The sequence below is a fragment of the Lynx rufus genome, unplaced genomic scaffold (genome assembly GCF_022079265.1).
Source record: "Lynx rufus isolate CCGP_SWC_20201006 ecotype Redwood Valley unplaced genomic scaffold, mLynRuf1.p SCAF_18, whole genome shotgun sequence".
Lineage (NCBI taxonomy): Eukaryota > Metazoa > Chordata > Mammalia > Carnivora > Felidae > Lynx > Lynx rufus.
The window spans coordinates 250,415-277,315 of NW_025814832.1; the positions used below are offsets into that span (position 1 = coordinate 250,415).

At 53.5% G+C, this 26,901-nt stretch overlaps 2 protein-coding genes across 7 annotated transcripts in view; both read left to right on the top strand.

The window, feature by feature from the left end:
* Nucleotides 1-3,123, top strand: part of ATP2A3 (ATPase sarcoplasmic/endoplasmic reticulum Ca2+ transporting 3) — a 33,874-nt gene extending 30,751 nt beyond the window's left edge. For 3 of the 5 annotated variants that reach the window (XM_047080577.1, XM_047080580.1, XM_047080579.1), the window contains one exon: nucleotides 2,726-3,123. In XM_047080577.1, the coding sequence (XP_046936533.1) occupies nucleotides 2,726-2,745 (20 nt within the window). In that variant the 3' untranslated portion in view covers nucleotides 2,746-3,123. Of the gene's footprint in view, nucleotides 1-24; nucleotides 112-2,724 lie in introns of all 5 variants that reach the window. The other 2 variants (XM_047080583.1, XM_047080578.1) reach the window with 2 other exon arrangements.
* Nucleotides 3,124-9,699: 6,576 nt separating this feature from the next.
* Nucleotides 9,700-25,957, top strand: P2RX1 (purinergic receptor P2X 1). Of its 2 annotated transcripts, none has more exons than XM_047080585.1 (12): nucleotides 9,700-10,106; nucleotides 18,933-19,080; nucleotides 19,424-19,444; nucleotides 19,887-19,956; nucleotides 20,205-20,301; nucleotides 20,601-20,681; nucleotides 20,941-21,082; nucleotides 23,046-23,173; nucleotides 23,583-23,673; nucleotides 24,101-24,166; nucleotides 24,517-24,618; nucleotides 24,730-25,957. In XM_047080585.1, exons 1-12 carry the CDS (start codon nucleotides 9,970-9,972, stop codon nucleotides 24,793-24,795), a joined length of 1,149 nt encoding a protein of 382 aa, XP_046936541.1. In that variant the 5' UTR covers nucleotides 9,700-9,969; the 3' UTR covers nucleotides 24,796-25,957. The 2 variants fall into 2 exon arrangements, with proteins under 2 accessions (XP_046936541.1, XP_046936540.1); XM_047080584.1 differs by having other exon boundaries at nucleotides 9,701-10,106; nucleotides 19,373-19,444.
* The last annotated feature ends 944 nt before the right edge of the window (nucleotides 25,958-26,901 follow it).

The following is a 26,901-nucleotide window of genomic DNA, read 5'->3' on the forward strand; positions in this document are numbered from 1 at the left end:
GGCCTCTGACTTCTCTGAACCCAGCCTGTCTTAATGCAGATATTCTCAGGGCAGTCTCCCAGGCATGGAGTGGGCAGCCACTGACCACCTCCAGGATCCCAGACCACACTGCATTGGCCTCTTTGGTGTTACCTTGTAGGAGGGTGGAAGAGGGCGTTCTCTGTTTCTAAGCTCACAGCTCTGGGTCTGCCTTGATCCAGTAATAGAGGAAGAATGGCAGGGTCAGCATTGGAGGCAGTGTTTAGAGGAGGGGGCTGGGGCATGGCATCCATCTGCCAGCTTCTGCTGGTGGAGGAGCCTGAGAGAGTAGGTGATTCTAACCTCCCAAGGACAAGGGAGGCACCATCTTCTCACTCCAGAGTTGCCTACAAATGGAAGAAGGCAGGGATGAGAAACTCCCTGTTCCTGGGAGTTTGAGCCAAGGCAGTAGCCCCGTGGCCAGATTGCTAGGGAGGGTCTGGATTAGTCCCAGCCATAGCCCAAGGCCTGCACTGGAGCAGCTGGGTCCTTGAGGGTCATCTCAGGCAGGAATGTGTCACGGCCCCAGGGGAGGGAGCCTGGAGTTGGGGGGAGGGCTATAAATAGATCACGTGCTTGTCATTCCATAGGGGCCAAGGCGATCAATCGGCTTCTGTCTCACACTGGCCAACCCTCCTAGACGCTGTAAACATTTTATCTTATTAAAGAGGCTAAAACAAGTTGGCCTTCTTTCTCTGGAGAAGCTGGCCCACCACAGGTCTGTCCATAGTGTGACCAGACCATTTAGAGGTGGAAGTAGGTACTCAGCCAAAGCAAGGCCTTGTTGGGACCCATGGGTGAGGTAGCGGGAGCCAGATAAGGCATTTTGCCCCCAGTATGGTTCTTTCTGACCCACCCACCGTGGACACTCCTAGGGAGCTGAAGAAGGAGAAATAGGACTGTCACCTAAAACTCCACCCTTGGGGGCCCAGGGCTTCTCCATTTCTGGCTGAAACACAGAGGTGACCTACCAGGAATTCTGCTGGCTGGCCTTGATCACGCTAACTCACCTGGGAAGTCAGGCCTCATTGGCAGCTCGGGCAGTTTCTCTGTCTTCCCTGAGAGCCTTCCCTAGCAGCCATATCTACTAAGGAGTTCAGCACATTTTCTTGAGAAAACTTAGAACTGAGAAAATTTCTCAGCCGATGGGGAAAAGCCTATGTTCGGCACTGGCTGGCACATGGTAGAAGCTTCCTGGCCTGAGAGGAGGGAAGGCACCTAACAGGACAGGGCAGATTGGAAGGGCTAGGCAAGAAGCAATCCCTGCTGGCTAAGGGTTGCAGGTGATTTCCAGAAGAGACAAGATCTAAGCAGAGGTTCAAACGGGGAGGATGGAACTTGGGGGTGAAAGGGCTGGGCTAGCATGGCTTGGCGTCTCTAGTGGGGCTGGGGCTCAGAGTGCAGGGTAGAGAAGTGAGGCTACAGTGTGGAAAGGGCCTCGAATGCCAAGGTAAGGACCCTGGGCATTATCCTCATGGCAGTGTGAGCCACAGAAGGGTAGAAGCATGGAAGGGACTGGGGTAACCATGGAGGACAGATGGGAGGGTCAAAGCAGGGAGGCTGATGAGCTGTGTTGAGCTGGTCTAGGGGGAGACACTGAGTCCCAGCCCAGGGCGAACTGGTCCTGGGCAACACCTCCACCTCCACCATTAACCTGAGATGTTGACTATGGTTCTGGTGAGGCTTGGCTTGAAAGGGTGGTACCCTGCTGTAGGGAGTGGCTATGGGGCCCACAGGAAAGCCTCAGGCTGGGCACCTGCAGCCACATCTGAGAGGTGGCCTGGTGTGTGCCTGCCACAAGTCCAGATAGCTCTGCCCTGTGTGGCTGCAGAGTCCCTTGGGCCTTCTAAAGCCAGATGGGGCGGGGGTGAGAGAGGGGACCCTGTTACATTCCCAGCCAGCCTGGTGGCCTTTTAGGGAAGTTTTACTGAGGCCTGATACTTATAAGCTTCCCTATGATTTATGAGGGATGTGTCCTGGGGAGAATTGCAGATGCCGGGTCATCCGTAGGGGGTAGGCGAGGGGGGGTGGTCCTCTTGCCCTATCTCTTGGCCATACCTAGGTGTGACTGAGCAGCTGTCAGGCAGAAGCCAAAGGGCCAGACTGAGGGGAAGGGAGGCCTAGAGGAGCTGATCTGGGAGAGTCCAGAATGCGAGGGGGGCTTGCACTTTATTCTGAAGGCAATGGAGAGCCATCAAAGGGGATGACAGGCTGGATTTGTAATGTGATGCCAGGGGCAGGAGGGTGATGGTGAGGTAAGATGGGAGCTAAGAGCAGGGCTGAGAGGACTTGAGGCATGGGGCAGCAGGAGGAAGAGAACTCGAGAGACATCGGTGGTAAACTCAGCAAGCCTGAGTCTATGGGATGAACAAAGAGTTAATGCCACCAGTTTCTGGATGTCGTCATGCTAGGTAGTGGTTCCCCAAACTGAAAACTGAGAGGAAAATATGCCCTGGAGTGGGCTGGAGGTGTTGATAGAACATGTGGAGTGAAGGAGGCCCAGGGGGCATCAGGGAAATGTGCCCGGGCAGCAGCTGGATATGTGGAGCTGCATCAGAAGACTCAGTGGAACTGGGTCCCCTGACTGATACCGTGGGAGAATGCAGCTGTCCCGAGAGAAATGGAGGGTGGGAGGGGCCATACAGAACCAGTGTGGCTGTGTACCGTCACACATACATCTCAGCATACTCTTGGGTCTTTCTTCCAGAAGAAAAGGACAAGAAGTGAGTGCTGGGAACAGAGTGGAGTCTCCAGTGCGTACCTCAGCCTGATGATGCCCAAGCGTTCACTCCTACTCCCCACACTGCCGTCACGCTCACCGCTTGCTCACTGGGCCCTGCCGAGGGTCTCTGTCCTTGCTTCCATATGCATGGGGGCTGTGCAACTCATGCCTCTGGGACTCTCCTGGGAAGTTCACCCCTGACGTTCCGGCTCCAGAGCAGCAGCCCAGAAGCCAGAGCTGGAAGCAGATCCAGACATACAGAGGCCTCTACCCCCAAATCTATGAGCACATTCTGGAGCAGGCACCCCCTTGCTTGGAGGCTGGGCATTTTACTTGGTCACTGGTGCTTCTGTACTGATGGAGGACTCCTGGAGTTCCTGCTAGCTCTGACCTCTCACTTAGTGCCTGGTCTGGGGCCTGGTCAGCGGGACGGGGGGCGGTGAAGGGGAGGACATCTGGGCCCAGCTGTGCACAGTGAGGGCAGACAACCCCCCTCCACTCTGCTCTTTTCCCACAAAGTTGGCACGTGAGGGTTTGAGCCTCTTACTGTTTATATGTGCAGGGGGTTGAAGGGTCAGTGGGAGGGAGATGGTAGTAGCGGGGGGGGGGAGGGGGGGTTGCTGGGTAAGGATCCCCTTCCCAGGAGACAGCTGGCTTGGCTGCTTCAGTTCTGGACACTCCCAGACTGAGATTTCCCTGTCCTAAGCAAATGAGACATGCCAAGTCTCGTTGCTGTCCAGTCTGCCAAGCAGAGGCTGGATTTGCCCTCCATGTCCCTGGTGCCTAAGACCCCAGACATCCTTGGGTACCTGATCACTGTGCCCCCTCAGCTCAACCCTGTGTGCACCATCCCACAGTCTGCATGGCTGGGTGATTCTGAGTCTTCTAGACTCTTGGCCTCACTCTTCACCTCCAACCCCACATATCCGTGAGCTGAAAGGATGTCACTAAGAATGGCTAGTTACCCAACAGCACTTACTCTCCCTCCCTCATTGCTGGAAGAATGTGTGTCCATTGTGGATCATGTTGGATGATGGGAAAAGAGCGTTTGATGGACATAAATGTTCTTTTAATTCGGCTCTTGCCCCTCTGGCAAAAATTAGGCATGGAAGAAAACAGTGGGTCAATGTACATCCTCACCCCTCCTGGAGAGTATACCAAGTGATTCTTTTATGTGTAAATCAAGACTCACATCCCTGTCCTGGTCCCCAGAATCAAAAAGCCCCCTTAGCCTGCCTTGCAGACAAATGGGCTCCAGGCTCTGTGGCCTCTTACCACACCTTTCTTCCCTCCCCTCTCTCAGTCAGGCGGGGCTCCCCTGGGCACTAGCCCACAGAGATTCTCTGCTTCTGTCCTGCTGAAGGGAAGGGAGATCTTGAGGTGGGGGATGGTGGGAGGGCCCTGAACCCACCTGTTGACGTGAAGTTGGTAGAGAAATAAAGGCTGAGTGCCGGGGGCAATGGAGGGTCATCACCATCTGTTTTCCTAATGAGTGGCTCCACCATCTGCCCATGTGTCTACCTGAGCTGTCACCAGCTATACCCACCTCACCTCTGGGAACAAGAGTCGAGGTCTGGGGTTCCCACATTGCCAGCCAGGGATTGCCCTCTTCCTCTGAGATAAGGCACTGACTTCCCCAGCCACTCCCAAATGGCAGAGACACAACTCTGCTCCTCACAGGGAAAGCACTTGATAGTTGGTGCATGTGTTCAAACCCCCTGCACATGTTAAGACTCACATGTCATCAGTGAGGAAACAGGCTGGGAGGGGTTTATGACTTGGTCTGGGGCAGGGCTAGGCCTGGAACCTAAATATCAGGGGCCTCCAGCCCTGACTATTCTGTGGGTCCTGAATCTCTCCCTGAGGTTTCTCGCTCTGCTTCCTTGCCCTCCTTGAACCCCAAGGATGCCTTCAATTTCTGACCCTTCCAAGCCCAGCTCAAAGGCACCTCTCCATGGCTTCCTTCAGCTCACATTGTCCAAGACCCTTTGAGAGGCTGCTTGATATTAACTCCTGACTCACCCAGGTGACCCTGCCCTCTGGGAGCAGGGGCTCTGCAAAAGGAATAGCCGTGCGTCCCCATCTCCCTGATTTCCTTCCTCTGTAGGGAAGATTCATTCATGAAGTTTCTGTATCTAATCCTTTGCCCAGCTGCCTTGGGAAGGGAAATCAGGCCCTGCCCACAGAGCCAGAGACAGGACTGACTTTGGAATTTGCGAGCTGAGTACAAAATGAAAATGCGGAGCCCTTTGTTTAAAAAGTAAGAGTTTCATAACAGTGACAGCAGAGCATTAAAACCAAGACCAGGGCCTTTCTGAGCATGGGGTCCAGTGCACCTTCGTAGAGCACACATGCATGAAGCCAGCCATGACTGGAAGAGACAGAACTCGCCCTTAGGAGCTCCTAGGCTTTATGTGGGGGGAAGGGCAAGATTTGGCACACAGCTCACAGCTGGAGCCAAGGATGGGCAGGATGCTTCCTTCTGCGTGGTCCATCACTAGGACCTCTCAGATCCCCAAACCTCTGCATGCTCTGCATCTCCCTCGGTGCCCAGCCAGCTCCTTGAGATGGGCCAAGCCAGGGGTTAGGGCTCCATTTTACGGATAAAAGATCCCCAAGACTCTGAGAGCCTGACTATGTAGCTGATTTCCTCATGATGTATAGGCAGAGTGTGGAGCTAAGATGGGCTTGGGGGGCTTGCTTAGGAGACAGGGCAGCTCCAGGACTTCCATCAGCTGCTGGAGGTCATGGGCAGGCCGGCTTCACCTCTGCCCCCACCCAAGCCTGCACAAACCCAGCCTTGCCAGCCCACAGCATGGAGCCTGGCAGGTCAGGATGGAGCAGCCAAGGTAAACAGAGGTTTCCTACCTCACAGCCACTCACCCAAGAGGGAGTTCTGGGGCAAGCGCCGGCTCACTTTGCACTGGCTCAGGGATGGCAGCTGCCAAAATGTCCGTGGCCTTGTCCTGCCCCCTCCATTGGCCCATGTTGTGCTCCCCATGCCTCCCATGCTACACCCCTCACAGGGGTAGGAGAGACCTCGTTGGGGCCGCACCGGGAGAAATGGAGGTACAAAATCAGAAAATGACCTAACGTCCACACAAAGAACTGAACTCCACTGTCTGTGGCAGCTTTACTCATCACAGCCCCAAACCGAACACAACTCAAATGACCATCAACGGGGGAAGGACAACAAGCTGTGGTATGTCCATACGACAGAATACTTCTCAGTGAAAAAAAGGAGCAAGCTATTGATATATGGCACAGCATGGATGAAGCTTAAAACCCTTGTGCTGAGTGAAAGAAGCTCATACTGTGCAATTCCACCTCCATGAAATTCTAGAAAAAGCAAAACAAATCTAGTGACAAAACAGATCAGTAATTGGCTGGGGGTTGGGGAGAGATTGACAGCAAAAGAACAGGAGGGAACATTCTAAGGTGACAGATGACGGGTGGGGGTGGGGGTTACATGCATTTGTCAAAACTCCTCAAACTCTGTGCCTAAAATGGGTACATTTTATTGTATGTCAGTTACTCCTCAATACAGTTGGATTTAGAAGAAAAGATAGAGGTAGGAGCCCGAGGAGGTGGGTGGGCACGTGGCTGCCATGTGGGTGTAAAAGTTTCAGCAACATCAGGAGGCAAGGAGACAAGCCTCCCAAGGAGCGCTCAGTGTTTAGGGGGCAGGGACCTAGGTCGGCCCAAGGAGTCCCCATATTCCAGGGGCAGGAAGTGGATGGGGACCAAGAGGAAATGACTCAAAAGGATGGAGGAGAACCAGGGGGTTGTGATGCCTCAGATGCTGGGGAGAAGGGGCTCTGACCAGGTCATGGCCCACAGCTGGGGAGGTTAGAAGAGGCCAGAGAAGCAGTGCAAGGTCTGGGAGAGGCCAACCATGAGGACCCCTGCTGTGGCCTCCCCATAAATGCCTGCCCCTACAACCTCCCCTTGACAGTGTCTGTACACTGGCCCAGGGCCCTGTTCTGGCCTTCATCTAAGGAGTCGAGTGGCGTTGAGCGAGCCCTGGGACACCGACAGGCCCGGTGTGGGGGACTGGCCTGAACTCTTCAAGCAGAGGTGTTATCCCTGCAACTCTGGGACCCTGAATGGCTAAGGAGACCATTGGAATCTGTGCTGACCCCCTTGAGGGCCTGGGCTGGCCTCCAGGACGGACACAGGCCCCCTCTACACTCCATAGAGCGGCTAAATTTAGCCAGGCAGAGGAGGCTGTCCTGGGGCTGAGGGCTTGGCAGCACTGCTTTGTCTCCCTACAAGGTCTGGCCCAATACCAGAGCCAGCCACTTGGCCTTTGGGCTTATAAGGTCTGGCAGCTCTCAAATACTGGAGTCTCGGGGTGGGCTCTGGGCCAAGCTCTCAGACTTTGGGGAGCCTCCTCTCCAGCCACTGGCCGGCATGGGAGCTACTTAGGCAAGGCACTCAATTTCTAGAGCCTCAGTTTCCTTATCTGTAAAATGGGGGGTTTCGGTGCTTACATCACAGGGCTGTTTTAAATAAAATCTGTGGAGTGTGAAAGCACCACGTCCCCTGTAAACTCTGACCCCTGCCCTGCCCACCCCTGCTCCCCACAATGCCTAGAACAATCACAGATGTCTGTCCCTGGGGATACTGGAGTGGGGGCAAGGGTGGGAAAACATAGTCCTGGATGGAAAGATGCATTTTAGAACCAGTGAAAGATGCATTGATCCTATCAGCTGCCTCTCTTACTCTGGCAAAGTTACTAGGAAAAAAGAGATCTGGGAAGAGAAACGCAATTGCTTTTACTTCTTTTTCTTTGGGGCGTGCTCTAGATATGAAAACCTCAAGTGAAATAATCCTCCATGACAGTCTGTTTTCTGAATGTCAGGGTCAGAACTGAGGCTCTAACAGGAGCAGATGTGTGTGCTCCAAGCAAGGGTGTCTGAGTAGCTAAGGAGACCCATTGGAGCCTTGTGTCGAAACCCCTTGAGGGCCTGGGCTGGCCTCCAGGATGAGCAGAGGCCCCCTCTGCACCCCACCGGCCACTAAATTTAGCCAGGCAAAGGAAGCCATCTGTCCATTGGTCCACATGTCGGTCACCAAGGCTGGCTCCTTGGAACGGGAGAGAGGGGAGAAGAAGGAGGAGGAGGTGGAGGAGGTCACGGTGATGGTATCCAAAGGGCAGATACAGATTGGAGGATGACTGCTTGAATTCCTTCGCCCCCTCCTCCTCCCCTCACCTAAGTGCCGGCTGCCCTCCTTAATATCCAGGAATCATGGGAGGAGAGGGACACAAAGATGGCTCAGGTAATGCCAGCATCCACCCCGGCTCTTCATCACAAGCAATTCATGTCCTGGGACCTGCTATTCCAAGAGCCACGGGATCAGCTGGAAAGAGAATAGGCCCTTTTGTGTGGGATCAAGACCAGGCCGAGGGGATGTGATCCCCTTAGGTCTGGCTCCCAGCATCTCTGGATTTTTTGCTTAGAAAATCCCAGGACATGGTTCTGGCCTGCCCCGCTTGACGGTGGCATTGGACACACAGTTGAGTCTGAGACTGGCGAGACTGATCTGTCTGAAAGGGGGATTGGCCCAGGGTGCTGCAAGAGGCCACGGACCTGCCCTTGGTTGGGGCCTTTGCCATCCAGAGAGCAGCTCTGCTCAGGCACACCTGGGATTTCCAGCCCTTGGGTCTGGTTCCCTGACTAGAGCAATTTCCCAGCTAATTTCCCAGCCATGAAGAAGACTCTTATCAGCCCTCAGGGTGAGGCAGTTTGGACTGCAGGGGAGCGCCCCACACCCCTGGGACACCAAGCGTCCACCTCCCACCTCTAGAGGAAGTCCCAAGGACACCTGGCCTGGTTTGAGGGGCAGCCAGCAAGGCCTTCCTGCTTCAAGCTGAAGCCTCCAGTACCACCCAGGGTGAGCTTGGGCAATTCATTTCTCTTCTCTGAGCTCATTTCTTCATCTGCAAAACAAGGCATGGGGTTGGAGGAGGCCTCTGGCTCTAGGGCTCCAAAAGCGAACATGAGGCCTCTGCCCCATCCCAGTCCCCGGGGCCTTGCATTCCTGCCCTGAGCTGGGGTTGAAGACAGGGATACAGAGGGGCTCTACCCCAAGATCAATAGTGGCCTCTGGTTTTTGTTTTTGTTTTTTGTCCTCAGCATTATTGGGACTCACCTGGCTAGGGCCTCTACCTATGAAAGAAATCCATTATCATCCCCATTTCACAGATAAGGACACAAGCTCAGACAGGTGAGGCAAATAACCCAAGCCCTCACAGGCAGCTAGTGGCAAAGCCAAGGATATTAACCAAGGCCGTCTGCTGTTAGGCTTACCCGGATGCATCTGAGGGAGCCCAATGGCAATGTGTAACTGATGTGGCCCTTGACTCTTCTAGGCACTTGCCTCCCTCTGCTTGTTTCAGGGAGGTGGAGGCCTGGCTAGGACAGGACAGGGCAGGTGATGGGAGAGGAGAGGTAAGCTATAGAGATGCCAGCCCAATGCTAAGGTTGATTGGGCACAGGCCAGGCTTGGACTCGGACAGGTGGATGGAAGGTGGTCTACAAGGACAGAGGTGGGGGTCCTGTCACAGGCTCTGGAAGTATCAGGTAGCTGGACCAGAAATGTCCTACGTCCTCTTCTGCTCTCCTGGCTGCAAACCTCCCAGGGACTGAGCTCCCCACCTGGGGGCACAGGTAGAGTGAGAAGGATGTTTGGATATGGGGATGGATCCCCGGTTTGGGGAGGGCTTCAGCCTGAGGCCACCCCACCCAAGCCCTTGGCCCTGTTCTGTTCTGTTCTGCCAGGTTCGTTGGGGGTTGACAGCTTTATCTTTGCCTTGTGACGAGTGGCCTGTGGTTTTCCTGCCAACAGCTTCTGTTTCCGGAGGCTCAGCAGGGCTGAGGCGGAGCCAGGAGGGGCAGTGGGGCTGGGCCTGGGTGGCCCCACTAGCCCCGCCCCCATCCATCTTTGGGAATTTATTTGTCCACAGACAGGGCTGGCCCACAGTCCATTGCCTGCCAGGGGCCAAGAGCTGCTCTGACCACCCAAGGATTCTCCTTCTCAATCCAAATGCCTCCAACTAACCCCTGACTCCTGACCTCTGGCCCCAAGCTGCCTTGCCCTACCCTTCCTAAGGGACCAGGAAACCCCTAGAAGCTCCACTGTAGACGTGGGCGTTGACGCTGGTCTCACCTCAAGAGCAAAGGCTGTGCAAGGCGCTCAGTTCTCAGCCCCTAGCCTGGCCCACCATGGCACAGCGGCTCCAGGATGAGCTGTCTGCTTTCTTCTTTGAGTATGACACTCCCCGAATGGTGCTCGTGCGCAACAAGAAGGTGGGCGTCGTCTTCCGCCTGATCCAGTTCGTGGTTCTGGTCTACGTCATCGGGTGAGTCTGGGCCCCCTAACTGCCACCCTCTTGCACCAGCTCCCAACCTGGGCCTTTTCTCCAGGCTCGGGGATGCCCCCCAGGATCCCAACGAGCCCCTCTTTCTCTCCATCGGTTGTCATCCTCCGTGACAAACTGTAGTGCTATTCAGAAAGAATGGAAGCCTGATAACTCACTGTCAAGATGGGGACACTAACGTAGAGAAGGGAAGCCTTGCTCTGGGTCATATGGTGAACAAGAAGCAAAGCCGTTGGGTTCTAAGGAACTGACTCACTGTTAACAGTCTCTCAAGTGGTGAGTGGCGCTGGAGGCCAGGGCCCCAGCAAACCACATCCAAGTCTTACTTCTGACCACCCAGCCAAGTTGGCCACTACTAAGAGATGGAGGCCACACCCCATTTTATAGGCCAAAGAGGGAAAGGCCCTGCTTTCACCTGCCCTGCCTAAATTAGAGGCATCCTGCAATATTTGAGACCCCCAGAGCAAAGAAACTTCCAAATTCAGAACACCTGACACCTAAACGGTGGCATGTCAGGCAGAGGTTGGAGGTCAGTTCAGGTTGCAGGGATGACTCCTCCTTTATGGGCATCTTGAGACCTGTCCCGCTGAGGCAGAAGTAAGGTGGGAGTCCCCTGCAGTCTGGCTGTCCTGGGAACCGTGCAAAGGCCATCTTCTTAAGATCAGCCTTGCTGTCCCAGAAGCCAAGACAGGCCTGGCAGGGGCTTACCCATGTGTGTGCTTGTGTGAGCACGTGTGTGTGTGTGTGTGTGTGTGTGTGTGTGGTATGTATCTGTGTTGTACCTAGAGCTCTGTGTGGATGCACGTGTTCTCATGTGTCTGGGCATGTGCCTACTGGGTGTGTCCCTGGGGTTGGGTATCCACATGATGCATGTCCTGTGGCTGAAGTGGCTAGGTACCTTACGTGTTCATCCCTGCATGTGTGTGGAGGTGGGGAGATCATCATGTCCACTCACAGTGATGCTGCAAAGGGTTCTTGAAGGCCCCAGGGCCACTGAAAGGGTTTCAGCTCCTGCTGAGGGGTTGAGGGATGCCCGGCAGAATCATTTTGCTCTGTGATTCTGAGGGCCCTGCCCCTCTGCTCTCCATATCCCCATTTTTGCTGTGGGACCAAAGCAGGACTGCTGACTGGAGCCCAGGGCAGGCTGACCAGGAGGCCAAACAGTGACCATATCTCTCTGGTCCCTCCAGGGCCTCTGTTATCCAAAACAGCCTTCCCTCTACCCCCATCTGGCCCCCAAGGTCTCAGAGCTGGTCAGGTAGAGTCAGAGCCAGGACCTAGGCCTCTGATACCTTCAGCCTCTGCCTCCCTGCTGCTCACAGACCAGTTTGACATCTGCAGTGTCATGTGAGCTCTTCCAGAAAGGAGCAGTGGATCCCAGCTAGAACTGAGACCTCCTGCCCCCAAGACTTAATGCTGCCTTCTCCTTTCCCACCTCACACGGGCTCTGAGAACTTTGCAGTGAGGCACTGATGCTATGATGCCAGGCACAGGACAGGCTTAAAAGTTCATCCTTAGCTGCACTCCTGATCCTCCAGGGAAAAGAGAGGTTGCCCACCCAGGCCCAGCCCATCCTTCACCCAAAGAGATGGGAGACGGTTGTCCTCACTGTGACCCCCGTGGCCCCCTATTTCTGCTTTCAGGTCAGCACTGGGACCAGCGCCAGGACCCTCTTGTGTGTTGGTCACAGCCTGTCAGAGGGAAAGGGACAGTCCTCCCCTCCCACCACCCCACCATATGCCCCAAGCCACCATTCAGTCCTGAACACATACTTCCAGTAACAGGGACCTGCCTACTTCCCTCCTTCCTTTCCTCCCTCCCAAGGACAGTCTACTCAGTTTCCAAATGGATGTGGCCTCCTCAGTGTTGGTGATGCTCAGAGACAATGAGTGATTTAGTGTGGATCTCACAACTAGAAAGAGGCTGAACCAGCTCTGAATCCAGCTGCAAGTTTCCAAAGTTGGCCTGGAGATCCTGGAAAGGAAACATCCTCAGAGAGGGGTACCGACTTGCCCAGGCGTATAGCAGAGAGAGGAAGGCAGGGTGTCCCTACGATACCCACCCCCCCACAACCCCACCCACAAGCCCAGACGTCCGACTCCTGCTGTCTCTGGCACCCTCATCTGGCCACTGCCCACTGCTTTGCTAACCACTCAGCTGGAGATGGAAACCAGCCTGGACTTGGTCTTACTATCTCAGGTTTCAAGTTCCCAGCTGTTCCACAAAACAAGGGCAGGGAGATCCCCTCTAAAGATATTGTACACAGGCGCATTCCTGAGGAGGAATGGCCTTTTTTTACTTACCCCGCCCCCCTTCCCAAGGCCGCTGTCTGTCTGGTCCTGTGGTTGCTGCAGGGTACAAAAGGGAGCATGGGAGAAGAGCCAGACTCCTGCATTCCAGAGACAAGGGCGCAAACAAGATGGGGGATGGACGGACAGAGAGACAGAACTGGACAGAGGGACAGACATTGGAGCACAACCATTCCAATGAAGAGACAGGTCCTGAGACTTAGAGATGGAGAATTACTGAGATGGAGGCAGAGAGGCTGAGATGCTGCGAACCCGAACAGACTCTGAGGAGGGAAACTGAGGCTGTGTTCTCTATCAGTCACACTCTTCTGGGAAATCCATGGCAAGTGGAGCGAGCAAGTGGGCCTGAGGCCCCAGCGGGCTGAGCTAAGCTGTTACTCTTTTTGGCTCAAATTAAAATGGTTAATTTGTGGGGCGCCTGGGTGACTTAGTGGGTTAAGCATCCAACTCTTGATTTTGACTCAGGTCATGATCTTGCAGTCTGAGATCAAGCCCCGGGTTGGTCTCTGCACTGAGTGTGGAACCTGCTTGGGATTCTCTCTCTCCCTGTCTCTCTGCCCCTCCCCTGCTGTGTTCTCTCTCTCTCTCTCTCTCTCTCTCTCTCTCTCTCTCACACACACACACACACACATACACACACAAAGTAAATAAATAAACATTAAAATATTTTTAAATGGTTAATTTGCAGTTAGAACTATCTCCTGGGTGGTGATGCGCTCTCTGGAACTCAGCATATAGGCTGTGGGCTGTCATCCATGACCTATCAGGCCCATCCATACAAGGAGCATACTGGGATATGTCCCTGCCTGGAGGGCTCTGGTTTGGAGAAGAGAGAGGTCTGGCTGCAGCTCACAGGAGAGTCCCAGTGGGATTTGTGAATGCTGCTTGGTAAGAGGAGTGTGGGAAGGCTTCCTGAAAGAGGCAACACAGTGGCGGAACCGCCTTGAGCAAAAAAGCCTAGGGGCTATAGTCCAGGAAAGCCTGTTCTTGGCTTTCCTAACCCCCTGTGCACCTCCACACAGAGTGCTTGAGAATTTCACGTGCTTCTAAGATTTTCATATGAATCCTGGAACACACCAATCAGGGATTAGGAAAGATACAAATTATTGCTGGGAAAAACGGATTCAGGGACATTTCTACAGCATCTTCTCTGTGCCTATTTCTGTGTTGGGCTCCATGAGAAAAAGGTGGGGTACAGGGTAGGCAAAGGGAAAATGAGGAGTGAAGAATGAGTTGACCAGGACTTCTTTGGTTCCTAGTGAAGAGTGGGGCTATTGAGTGGTTTATATAACTGGAAAAAAAAAATCAAAGCAGGCTTTGGGCCTGGCTGGATCCTCCATGATGAGAGCACAGGAAGAGAAAGTTCCACAGGGAAGTGGTGGGGAGTTCAGGTTGGTCCCACTTAGGTTCTCCAAAGAAGCCAGGATCTTCTCCCCTTCCCCACTCTGCCATCCTCTGGGCTTCATTCTTAGGCAGTCTCTCTGTCCTCATGGTGGCAAAATGTCCCCCAGCAACTCCAGGCTGATGTCCCACCAGCTTAGCCATCCTTGGGGCATAAGACTGTATCATTTTCCAGAGTTCCAGCAAAAGTCCCAGATCCAACTCTTACTGGCAGGGGTTAGGTCAAAGGCCTACCACAAAACCAATTGTTATGGTCAAGGAAATGAGATACCCTGGTTAGTAGAGTCTGGTTGTGTGACTACATGGTCCAGGCACTCATGCTGGAAAGCAAGGTATGGTCCAAGGTCCTGGGGCAGGAAAGGAACAGCAAAAGAGTCACTAGGATTAGGCTGTGGATAATGAGAGAACTGAAGGGAAAGGAAGTGGAGGGTGAGAACAGCCACTGATCCAGGCCTCTGAACGCCAGGCTGAGGAACATGGGGACCATAGAGGGTAGTGGGGAGCCATAGAAGGATGTCTATCAGGGGAAGGTCCAGGGCAGGCAGGTGTTGGGGTGGGGGTGGAGGCCAGAAGTGGGCAGCTGTGAAGAGGCAGCAGTGATAAGAGGACAGGATTACACCATGCCCAGGCAGAAGCAGTGACCAGAAGTGGTCACCCTAGTGGGCCCCACACCAGGGAGGTATGTGTGGAGGGAGCATCCACTGCTTAGTTTCTGCACATCATCGCTGCAGGGGGACATGGGCCCAGATCAGCCAGGGTTTTTGACTTCTCAAGAGCAGGGGGAGATTGGAATTTATGGGCAAAAGGAACCTCTTGGTGTTTAGAAGTTGGTGACTCATTAAAACTGTTTAAAAGCACAAATTGTCAGCCTGACTTACCTGAAGACTGCAGGTTGATTAACCTCTGAACACTCAGCATGGGTCCCAGCTGTGAATTCAGTCCTTCTCATGCCTGAAGTCTGGTCTTAGCCCTCCCCAAGGCTTCTGTGCCCCATAGCATGTGCCTGGGCTGGTCAACTGCTGCCTACAGTCCATGGGTACACCTTGTGTCCCACCAGCCACAACCTACCCTCCCATCCCATGGCCAAGTTCCCTTGGCATCTGCCCCAAAGAATGTGGGGATAATGGAGAACGAGGGTGTGAGGATGATACCTGGGCTTTGAGGGGGATACAGTAGGTATGGTGCCGTCCTCCAAGATGAAGGCACCAGAGGGGCAAGTTCTGTGGGGACATGAGGCATTCAGGTTGGTCCCACTGAATTTTTGTTTTGAGATAGAAGTCAAATGCCATAACATTCACCCTTTAAAAATATACAACTCCGTAGTTTTAGTATAATCACACAGTTGTATAACCACCACTATCTAGGTCCACAAAATATTCACGAGTCCAAAAAAGAAAGCCTACACTTCTTAGCAATCACCCTCCATTCTTTCTCTCTCTACAGCCTATTTTGCCTACTCTGGACATTTCATATAAATAAAATCATATAATATGTGGCCTTTCCCGTCTGGCTTCTTTCACTTAACACAATATTTATTAGGTTCATCCATGTTGGTTGTAACATGTATCAGTAGTTCATTCCTTTTTCTGGCTGAGTAATATTCCACTGTGTGGACATACCACATTTGGTTTGTTCATTCATCAGTGTATGGTCATGCGGGTTGTTTCCACTTTTGCCTCTTATGAATAATGTTGCTGTGAACACTTGTATACAAGTGTTCATACAGACATATTTTCAGTTCTGTTGAGCACATACCTAGGGGTGGAATTGCTGAGTCAATGGTAATTCCATGTTTAACTTTTTGAGGAACTGCCAGCCTGTTTTGCAAAGGGTTGAGTTTGAGTTTGAGGTGCCTGTGTGATATCTGGGATGAGGGACCAAGAAACAGGGAAGGAATGTGTGTCACAAAGCAGTGGGCCATGTAGACATGTATGTAAGTTCCTTGAGTGCAGAATTTTGGTTTGTTTTGTTTACTTCTGTATTTTTAGTGCCTAGAACAGTGAGTAAATAACAAATAAGTAAATATTTGTGGAATCACTAAATGAATGTGTGGAATTAGATCTCTCAGGAGAGGTGCAGAAGTAGGGATAAAAATCTGGGGACACAATGTATCTGTGACAGCTCGCACGAGGTTCTGTCTGGGCTGAGGATGGCAGCCAGGGCCATGGGGGCAGGTGGACATTTAGAGAGAAATCACTGACTCGAGACAGTGAAAATAAGAGAATTATTTATTACATGCCTACTGCATGGTCATTTTCTTAAAGAGAACTCATGGGAACATCCCCTAGTCACCTAGACTTGTTTTCTTCCTGGGGCCCAGTTGAGTGCATGGTAGGGCCTTGCTCATATTTGTTGAATGAACAGCATTTTTGAGGTAGGTGCCACCAACTCTGTTTTACTGAGAAAGCCAGGACTCAGAGAGATTTTGTCCTTAGCCTGGTGAGGCTAAAGTCACACAGCTGCCAAGCGGCAGTGCCGATACCCTAATCTTGGCTTCTATTCCCTGGGGGTTGGAGGGGGGGGCACTTGGCCAGTCCCTCTTGGCCAGTCCACTATGTGCTGTCTTCCATGAGGGGCTGTCTGAGAAAAGACTCAGGACAGGGTATTGCTGAGGATGAGGTGGAAAGAATGAGAAAGATAATGTCTGGAAAAGGAGGGATTTCTGAAGATGTTCATGTCTTTGGCATCAGACCCCCTTGATGGTGACAGCTAGGCCAGGTCAAGGTAATCATGGGGGCGGGGGGCTGATGCCACGGTTAATCCATTATTATCAGAACCGAGGTCATTGATGTCAGATTGACTTTACCATTTTACCCCCAGGATTGACAGTCCACGGGGGCGGGCATAGCCGAGAGTGACTGTATCAGCCCCTGCACACAGCCGTGGTGTGGCTCCACTCTCCTGCCTCCTAGCAGACATGCTGATGCTGGGCTGTTCAGTGAAGAGGGGCAGAGACCTGGGCCGGGACCTCAAGCCTGGGGTCTGCCCGTGACTCGGGAAGGACACTCCCTCAGACCTCCATTTCCCCATCTATACTGTAAGGAGTTGGTATTGGACCCAGAGAGAAATTCTATTGAGATGTTGGATGGGGCGGCAGAGAGGGAGGCCTGTGACCCTCTTATGGGGGATCAGGACATGGAGCAGCTCCCCATCACCCCCAACAGCTCCTCTGAGCTTGGGCATGAATCCAGAATCGTCCCTGGAGGAAAGAGGTTAAGGAGGGTGGCAGTAGGTGATGTCCCCAACTCTCCCTGATGAGGCTGGAAGCACTGAGGACTCGAGGCCTTTGTCATGCCTCACCTGTTTCCATCTGGGACCTGCAGGGGGCAGCAGTGACCATGCTTAGGCATGGGGGCACCTCCAGAGCCAGGCTGAGGGAGGGACTTAGAGAAGATGAATGGACTATGGGACGGGAGAGGGACGGACGGGTGTGATGACTTCTGGGCCCTGGGGCAGGAAGACAGCCCCCAAAAAGCTAGCACTGACTCTGGGACTAAGATGCCCAGAGAATTGCTATCAGGCCTGAGCTCTGGGACGCAGGAGAGAGGCTTTGAGCTCTGCTTGGACAGGTGGGCTGAGGGTAGGGTGAGGGATGAAGGGGATATAAACATACCTGCCTACAGTCAGACACAGCAACAGGTGTGCTTACAGATTTCCCCTGGAGATACATAGCTACACACTCTGACGGGCACCACACATGGACAAACACACACACACAGAGTTACCCTGAATCTCCATGCAGTCTCTCCTGAAGGAAATGGGGCATACCCAGGATCCTCAGTTGTTAAGTAACAGAAACCAAACCCAAATTGGCTTAAATAAAGAAAGGGAATTTATTAGCTAATGTAACAGAAAAGTCCAGAAGTAAATTTTTTTTAACATGCCTCAAGCATGGCTAGATCCAGGAGCTCAACCATTATCAGGAGGCTGCCCTCTCCATCTCCTGGCCTGACTTCCCTCTAAGTTGGCTTCATTCTCAGGTTTACTCTCTCTGTGAGGTAGCAAAATGCCTAACCTTAGTTTTGGTCTTATAGCTACATTGTTTTGCTATCCTGCAGAAAGGATGTCTCTTTCCCAGTAATTCCCAGAAAAACCCTGGCCTCATTGCTGAAACTCCCCAGGTTGTGTGTCCATCTTTAGACCCATCACTGTTGCTAGGGCGATGGAACATTGATTGGCAAGCCTTGGTCGTGTGCCCCACCCTCCAGCCCCCAAGGTTAGGACGGAGGTAAATTTCACTGAACCTCCCAGATAGAAAGTGAAGAACCTAAAGCAACAGGGGTTCTTCATGCTGGAAGGGAAGGCCAGAATGTCCCAAGACAGCTGGGAGGCCTCCAGCCTGAGTCACTCCCACAAAGGCCTCAAATGGAGCCAGATAACACAAGCTCTTCAGAGGGCCACTTGCCCCCCTCTGTTTCTCTTCCAGTCCCCCTTGCCAGGGGCTCCCAGCATGGCTGACATAATCATAGCTAATGTCTCTACAGCACTTAACCGCACCTGCCAGTCCCCACTCTAAGTGATCTATGTGCATTGTCACAACAAGTACTATTGGTACTATTATTATTATTCCCATTTTACAGATGAAGAAACTGAGGCAGAGAGGGATTGAAGAGTTTATCCCAAATCACACAGCCATGGGTAGTGTAGCTGGGGTTCCAGTGCAGGCTCTTGGGCACCAAATACCAGGTTCTCAGCCATCATGCTCTGCTAGGTCTCAGTGGGAGAATCTTAGGAAGGAAGGAGAACTCTGGCATAAGGATTATGGTCTCAGAAGCTTGGCCTCCAGGCTCCAGAAAATCCTGCTTCTTGGAAAAGGATCTGAGAGAGTCCTTCAGCGGTTCTCCTCCCTGGGAATTAGTATTTTCCCGGGGAAAAGCAGGGTGGAACTTCAGGTACAGGCCAGCTCAGGGAGGCAGGTGAGGCTCTCCTGCCCCCATCTTGAGCAAAGAGTGGCTCAGAGATGCTTCTGGAGACAGGAGGGCAAAGGATTTGACATGTCTAGCCGGTGCCAGCAAGGGCAGCAGCCCATGTAACCTCATGCCATCTTTGAATGGTTCTTCCCAGCTCTGGTCGTTTTAACCCCCAAAATACTCCACAGGTGGGTGTTTGTCTACGAGAAAGGCTATCAGACCTCAAGTGGCCTCATCAGCAGCGTGTCTGTGAAACTCAAGGGTCTGGCCGTGACACAGCTCCCAGGCCTGGGCCCCCAAGTCTGGGATGTAGCTGACTACGTCTTCCCAGCCCAGGTGAGCTGGCTCAGGGATACACCTTCCACCCACAGGGCCTGGCTCAGAGCAGGATTGGACTCTGTCCAATAACAGATGGGACCAGTTCAGCTCCTAGCTCCCTCTGGGCCTCAGCTTCCCTAACCAGCAAAAACAGGTTGTTATATCATCCCACTCTGCCATCATCTGTTATGGAGGCTGCTGGGTATCATGTGGATTCTGAGGGCTTGTTGGGGCCGTGCTTGGGTTCTGGGGGGGTGCTGTTCTCCCAACTCAGAGCCCTGGTCTCCCCTCCCCTGCCCCTCACTTCCAGGGGGACAGCTCCTTTGTGATCATGACGAATTTCATCGCAACCCCCCGGCAGGTTCAAGGCTACTGTGCAGAGGTGAGGACTGCTACCCATCCCCTCTCCCTGCTTCCTGGACCCAGGGAAAAATAACATGGAAGAGAAGGTCCCCTGGGGGTTGAAGATAGGATTCCCAAGGAGACTGCAGTGGTGAAATTTTAGGCATAGACTCACACGAAGTAACAATCCGAGATTTCCCTCCCAGCTGTGTGTCAAGCAAGATGCTGAGCCTCAGTGCTCACCCAATCCCCAAACCCTAACGTCCCTGTACCCTGCCAGCTGACAGTGGTAATAGGGCAGCTGGACATGAGCCCAGAAGGGTCCTGGGAGGGGTCTGGGGGGAGGAGGAAGCTGTAAGCAAAGTTCACCCCAAGGTGCTCCAAGATTGCCCCACGACTTCCCTAGGGCCCTGGGGGTGAGAGGAGAGTTTCTTAGAACCCTATCCAAGGGGCCTAGGACCAGCAACTCTCCCTTCCCTTAGCACCCGGAAGGGGGCATATGCACAAATGACACTGGCTGCACCCCAGGGAAGGCAGAAAGGAAGGCCCAAGGTAAGCTCAGCCTCCTCCTGTCCCCCTGCACAGCCCTGAAGCTCCAAGCTTCCTCCACCAGCAGATCCTTCCTGCTCTCTCCCTTGCTGCCATCCTAGCCTTGGCCTACCCTGTCCCAGACCCAGACACATTTCTGTCCTCAGGTTTCTGCTCTCGGGTGTCCCATCACTGGGGGCTCTTGTGGATGAGGGGCCTCCTCTGTATCCCCAGCTTGGGATGAGCACCCACGGGTTCCTCCCTTGCTCCAGGTATCCGCACAGGCAAGTGTGTGGCCTTCAACGACACTGTGCAGACATGTGAGATCTTTGGCTGGTGTCCCGTGGAGGTGGACGACAACGTCCCACGGTAATGCCTTATCCATCCGGGGAGCTAGAAGCAGGTTCCCTAACTCAGACAGAGGGGCATCCGGATCCAGTTCTGGAAACGATCTGTCCTACCTTCTTCCAACCCCACCCTTACCCCATCTGTATGGCCCAAGCCAATGATCCCCCTGGCCCTGGTCATTACAGCACACCCATCCCCCACAAAGCCAAGGCCACAGGAAGATCCCATAGGCTATCACACCCCCACACCCGTGACAAACTCTGGTGGGCGCACGGGGGACTCCTGGGGAGGGGGCAGTGAGTGAGTGCAGTCTCCTCCAGCCCTGCCCTTCTCCAAGAAGCCGAGAACTTCACTCTCTTCATCAAGAACAGCATCAGCTTTCCACGCTTCAAGGTCAACAGGTTTGTGGGAAAAGGGGGCAGAAATGCAGGAGCCCCTCGAGGCTGTTCCAGCTGGTCTTGACTGTCTCTGTCACCTTCTACTCTTGCTGATTTCACTCTGGAGACAGAAGCCTGAGCTGGGCCCCTCGGGTGGGCTGCTTTTAGTCTCCAAGGGCGGGGTTTAGTGGAATTTGTGACGGATCCCCAGAGCTTTGGGGCATGGTGGGCAACCTCCCAGCTGGCATTCTGTGGCCACTGATGCTCTCCACTCCCATTATAGGCGCAACCTGGTGGAAGAGGTGGATGCGGCCTACATGAGGACCTGCCTCTATCACAAGGCCTTGCACCCACTGTGCCCCGTCTTCAAGCTTGGCTATGTGGTACAAGAGTCAGGACAGAATTTTAGCACCCTGGCTGAAAAGGTATGGTGCCAGGCGAGTGAGGAAGGCTGGGTCCTGGGATCATCAGGTCAACAAAGGCTTTTAAGTCCCAGGTGATGCCCCCCTCCAGCCTCTCTGGTGAGGGCTGAGTATATATATGCATCTATTCCCTAATATTGGGCACTCCTGAGGGTCAGGCCTGAGTCCTCAGCCAGCCTGGCATGGACCTGACACGGAGGGGGCACCCAGAATGATTGGATGTGGGCAGATCTTATCACCTGGATGTTTGCTGAGGTCACACTGTTTTTTAAATATTAGATAAAAGCAGCTTGAATTCCATGACCCATGGCCCTGAGAAATCCTGCACCCTGCCCAGGATTCCTGGGAATTCCAGAAGCTGGAATTTGCACAGTCACCTGGGGCTCCGAGAGAGGCAGTACCTTATAAGGAGCGCAGACCTATTTGACTGGGTTCAAATCCTGTCTCTGCCCCTAACGAGCAATGTGACCTCAGATTAGTCTTTTACCTTGAGTGTGACTGAGCTTTTGCACCTACACAGTGGGTACAATAACAGTACCAGGCTCAGGGGGGTTGTCTTGAGGATCAAGTGAGCTCACGCGTGGGACAGCACTTCAGTGCTGCCTGGCATGTGGCAACCCCCCCCCCCCACCCCGTACATGTTCCCACGTGACCATTATCATCCTTCTCCTGCAGGTGCCCATTTAGGGCAGGAGATCAGCTTCTTTTCTGTGATATCACACATACACACACAACACGTCTAGCACAGGGGCCAGCAAACTTTTTCTTTAAAGGGCCAGAGAGTAAGTATTTTCAGCGTCACAGGCTGTATGGACCGTGTTGCAATCACTCAAGTCAGCTGCTGTAGGGCAAAAGCAGCCACGGACGATACGCAGACAGACTCGGCCCTCTGGCTTCAGCTTGCCAAACCCTGGAGGGGGTTACACTGTAGCAACACATGCCACCCGAAAGCTGAATGTTGGACCTCCCTGTCCCTAAAATCTCCCCGTCACCTGCACTTCTTACCCCTCCCCATCATCTACAGATGCCTGCGTACCTGCCTCCTGCTTAGTTGCCCAGATCTCCTCTCACTCTGACCCCTTCCCAGCACTCCTGTTGCTCAGCCTAACCCCGCGTGTCCCTGATTCTTGCCTTGCCCAGAGGAGCTTTACTTGTTCAAGTTTTCTCTTCCTAGGCCAGGTCTTGACAGACTCACTATTCAACACGGTTGCCTTCCATGCTGTGACTTTCACTAGGAACTCAGGAGTCAGTGACAAATGAGACAGCCAGCCCCACCTTCATGGAGCACACAGTCTTAGAGGAGATGGGCTAATAATCACACGAAATAAATATATGATTTCAAAGTGGCAAATGTTACAGGAGAAAACACAGAGGGAATAACAGGCACACATTTGAGACTGGAAGGTGTGGTTAGGGAAGACCCCTCAGAGAAGGTGACCACAAGATAAGAAAGAGCCAGCCTTTTGGAACTAAGGGAACTTTATGTGCAAAGGCCCTGAGGTAGAAAGAACTTGGTGTGTTCTAGAAACCATCGGAAAGTTGAAGTGTGATGGATGGGAGGTGAGGCCAGCGAAACTGACAGGACCTTCACCCTGAAGCAGCTTCTCGAAGTCTCTTCCCGAACAAACAAAAAATGCTCCCCCCCACCCCCCGCCCCACTCAAGAGATTGCTGGCATCGGCATAAGACAGGAGTTTCTTGATCCCAAAATCCTGGATTTTTTTTTTCAACGTTTATTTATTTTTGGGACAGAGAGAGACAGAGCATGAACGGGCGAGGGGCAGAGAGAGAGGGAGACACAGAATCGGAAACAGGCTCCAGGCTCTGAGCCATCAGCCCAGAGCCTGACGCGGGGCTCGAACTCACGGACCGTGAGATCGTGACCTGGCTGAAGTCGGACGCTTAACCGACTGCGCCACCCAGGCGCCCCCCAAAATCCTGGATCTTAAACACCCGTGTCCCTGCAGGGCGGCGTGGTAGGCATCACCATTGACTGGAACTGTGACCTGGACTGGCAGGTACAGCACTGCAAGCCCATCTACGAGTTCCACGGACTGTATGAGGAGAAAAACCTGTCTCCAGGCTTCAATTTCAGGTGCCTGTCCCCCTGAACAGGTGCACCCAATTTCAGGTGCAGGACCCCACCGGTGCACCCTTCCTTGGGGTCCCAGAACCCCTTGAGGCCAAGCAAGTGTGCCCAGGAAGGAAGCAGAGGAAGCCGGGCAGCTCCCATTCTCCTGGGACTGGCCAAGCAGGGAGCCCGCAGGGAACAGGACCTTGGCAGCCTGAGCTCCGCCCTTTGAGGCCCGCCTGGCCAGGGCTGGCAGGGGAAATTGCCGACCTCAGGAGTTAGGGTGAAGGTTGAACACAGCATTCCTGGAATGAATGTTGAGGGGCATGGGACTGTCCTCACAAACCTCTGAGGGCTCCTGCTGAGCTCTGAGAACACTGGACCTGAAACTGTTCTCCATCACTCATTTCTGCAACCTCACCCTTTTCCCAAGGTTTGCCAGGCACTTCGTGGAAAACGGGACCAACCACCGGCACCTCTTCAAGGTGTTTGGGATTCGCTTTGACATTCTCGTGGATGGCAAGGTGAGTGTCCGGTGCGAGGGACAGCCAGAGACACAATCTCAGTTCCCGTGAGTGCTTGTTGGGTGTCCACGGTTATGGACAACGGGAAGTTGACTGGGCTTCATTCAGTATTTTTACTTCTAATAACAGACGGACCCGGATACCTGCTGAGGGCAGGTCTTTCCAATCTGTGACCTCACCTCCTCCACTACCTCCCTGTATCCAGGGAGGCAGAGCCAAGGTCAAAACCCAGTGCTTCTAACCAGCAGCTGGGTCCCCATGTAGAGCTAGAGCTGTGGGGAGCAGTCTGAGGGGCCAGCTGATGGCGGGGGTGGGGGCAGATGGGGAGCCCCTTGCCCCAGGTCTGGCCTTAGGGTTTCTGAGAAAGGCCACTTCTACCTGGCTCCTTCTGACTGTAAATTCTTCTCTCCCTGGGCCCTGCCACCAGGCTGGGAAGTTTGACATCATCCCCACAATGACGACCATCGGCTCTGGGATTGGCATCTTTGGAGTGGTAAGTGTTAGAATCACGGGGCCACTGTGCCAGGGGTTAGTCCCTCCTCCACATCTCGGTGGCAGCCAAGTCTCTCACCCCTACTGTGCCTATCCCACTGCCTCAGACCCACAGTATGTCTGCAGAAACTGAGGCCCAGAGCTGGGGCAGGACAGAGGTGGGCTGGGATGATCTTGATGCCCTGAGGGAACAACAGAGCATCATCCCCCCCCCCCCCCCGCCACCTTCAAAACCTAAGGTGTGGATAGGGCAGGACTGACCCAGGCCCCCACAGCCAGTAGGGACTGATGTGGGCTGTGGAGGGCTCGGGCCTTGCCACCATGTTATATCCACCGTCTCGCTGCCCTCAGGCCACGGTTCTCTGTGACCTGCTGCTGCTCCACATCCTGCCCAAGAGGCACTACTACAAGCAGAAGAAGTTCAAGTATGCGGAGGACATGGGGCCGGGGGCGGTAAGAGAATCCCTGAGTTGGGCCTATCTGAGGTCTTAGGCCCATGTGTCTGTGTTGGGGGGCCAGCTGCTTCCCTGGGGCTGACTTTTTATCCCCTCAATGCTTACACAGGGGGAGCATGACCCCGCGGCCACCAGCTCCACCCTGGGCCTGCAGGACAACATGAAGACATCCTGACCCTCGGCCCCTGACTCCTAACCGGACACAGCATGACACTTCAGGCGGGGGCCCTGGTGGGGTCCCAGCCAGGACACAGAGGTCTCCTCAGGAGCTCTCCAACCTCTTAGCCAGGCAGACACTAGGTTGCCTGCGGCTCAGCGTGGACACTGGGAGAGACCTGTGCAATTCTGGGCTCTGGCCCCAACTCCACAACCTCCAAGGGAGCTTCACCCAGCCTCAGCCACTCCTGGTCTAGAGCAGCTGGGGCTGGGCAAGGCTCCTCTCACACTCCTGTGTCAGAGAAGTGTGCTTCTCTCTCTGGGCCCTCACGCTACCCCACTGCCTCACGTCTCTAGATCCATGCTTTCCCATATGGCAGACACTAGCCATGATGACAATTTAAATTTATATTAACTTAAAATGAATAAAATACAAAATTCAGTTCCTAAAACTAGCCACATCACAACTGCTAAATAGACACATGTGTCTAGCGGCTGCCATATTGAACCACATAGAATATTGCAGAAAGTTCCATTGGACAGCTCTGCATAAGCCCCATTTCTTACTGGCCCCAGATTTTCCTAGGGAGCTTATCGACAGTGCAGGCACCTGGGGCCACCTCAGACCTCCTCAACCGGAATCTGTAGGGCTGGCCACAGATCTGTAAGGATGGAAAACTCCAGACCATTTTCAGGATATAAGTTCAAGAACTGCCTCTGATTAGGTATCAGATTCAGCCTGGGCCTGCATGGCCTCGCAGATGCAGGTACTGAGCAGGTGTGCGGTGTGTTTATAAGCCACGTGGTTTGTCTCACGTACACACCCCCATACACACACTCATCCACATGCACACCCCCTTCCCACCCACACTCTGTTTTTGAACAGCTAGAGCCCTGCAAACACAACCATCTAAACGTACCTATGCCCTCGAGTACAGACACATGGTCCATGCCACAGCACCTCCATGGGGATATGCTTCTCCCCAAGTGTGTCAGGCTGAGACCGTCCCTTCTAGCCATGAATCCTTACTCAGCTACCTCGGGTTGGGGTGGAGACCTGGCCAAATCCTGGGCTTCCTACTCCTGTCCCAGCCTCAGCGCCTAAGGCCTGCCCAGTTCTGTTTGAACACAACGTCTGGGGAAAGTGAGGGGCGGAGTACAATAAAAGGAATGAGGACAAACCTCTGCCTTCTGTACTTTTCCCCACTTTTCCCTCTCTGAAACTAGGTGTCCCCATCTGTGAAATGTGGGGGGCTGAGTTGAGAGATCTCTGAGGTCCTCTGCATCTCTTGGTAGACAGTGGTGAGCCAATATTTACGTCTTCAGTCCTCCAGTCCAGTACTGGAGGTCGGCTCACCTCTGTCCATGGGCCACTGTACCCGAACATTGGAGCTCTTCCTGGTCCTCCATATGCCCCTCCCACAGCTTTGAGAGGCCTGGCACTCGGACAAGCAGATACCCTCAGAAGTGGCCTCATGACAGCAAGGATAAGAATGGGGCTGGCTGTCCCAGGAGGGAGGTCTGAGAGAATCCCAAAGAGAGGAGGAAGGTCTTGAATGGAGGCAGTGTGGAGGGATTCTCCAGGGGCTCTGCTGTGACAAGACCTGCACACTAGACTTATGGCCAGGCAGCATCTCTGGGAACCCGCCCCCCCACCACCACCGTGCTCTATCTAGACCCATGCTGTCCAATAGCAATGATGGAAACATTATCTGTGCAGCCCAAAATAGTATTCACTAACCACGTGTGGCCACGGGATACTTAAAACGTGGCTAGTACAACCAAGGAACTTAATTTTTAATTGTATTCACTATTTTTTAAGTTTACTTATTTATTTTGAGTGCGCGCGTGAGCATGCAAGCAGGGGGAGGTGCAGAGAGAGAGGGAGAGAGAACATCCCAAGCAGGCTCTGCACTGTCAGTGCAAGCCAGACGTGGGCTTGATCTCACGAACCATAAGGTCATGACCTGAGACGAAATCAGGATTTGGACACTTAACCGACTGAGCGACCCAGGAGCCTCTCATTTTATTCACTTTTAATTACTTTAAATCACCACACATGGCTAGCGGCAGTAAGGAATGATATTGGATGGCACAGGCTAGCCCCTTCCCTGTCCTTCAGGCC

Excerpts from the sequence above, each read along its gene's own strand:
- P2RX1 (XM_047080584.1), top strand. The coding sequence starts at position 9,970 with ATGGCACAGCGGCTCCAGGATGAGCTGTCTGCTTTCTTCTTTGAGTAT. Across the intron at positions 23,174-23,582 it reads TCTCCAGGCTTCAATTTCAG|GTTTGCCAGGCACTTCGTGG; the intron begins GTGCCTGTCCCC and ends CCTTTTCCCAAG. Across the intron at positions 24,167-24,516 it reads GGATTGGCATCTTTGGAGTG|GCCACGGTTCTCTGTGACCT; the intron begins GTAAGTGTTAGA and ends CGCTGCCCTCAG.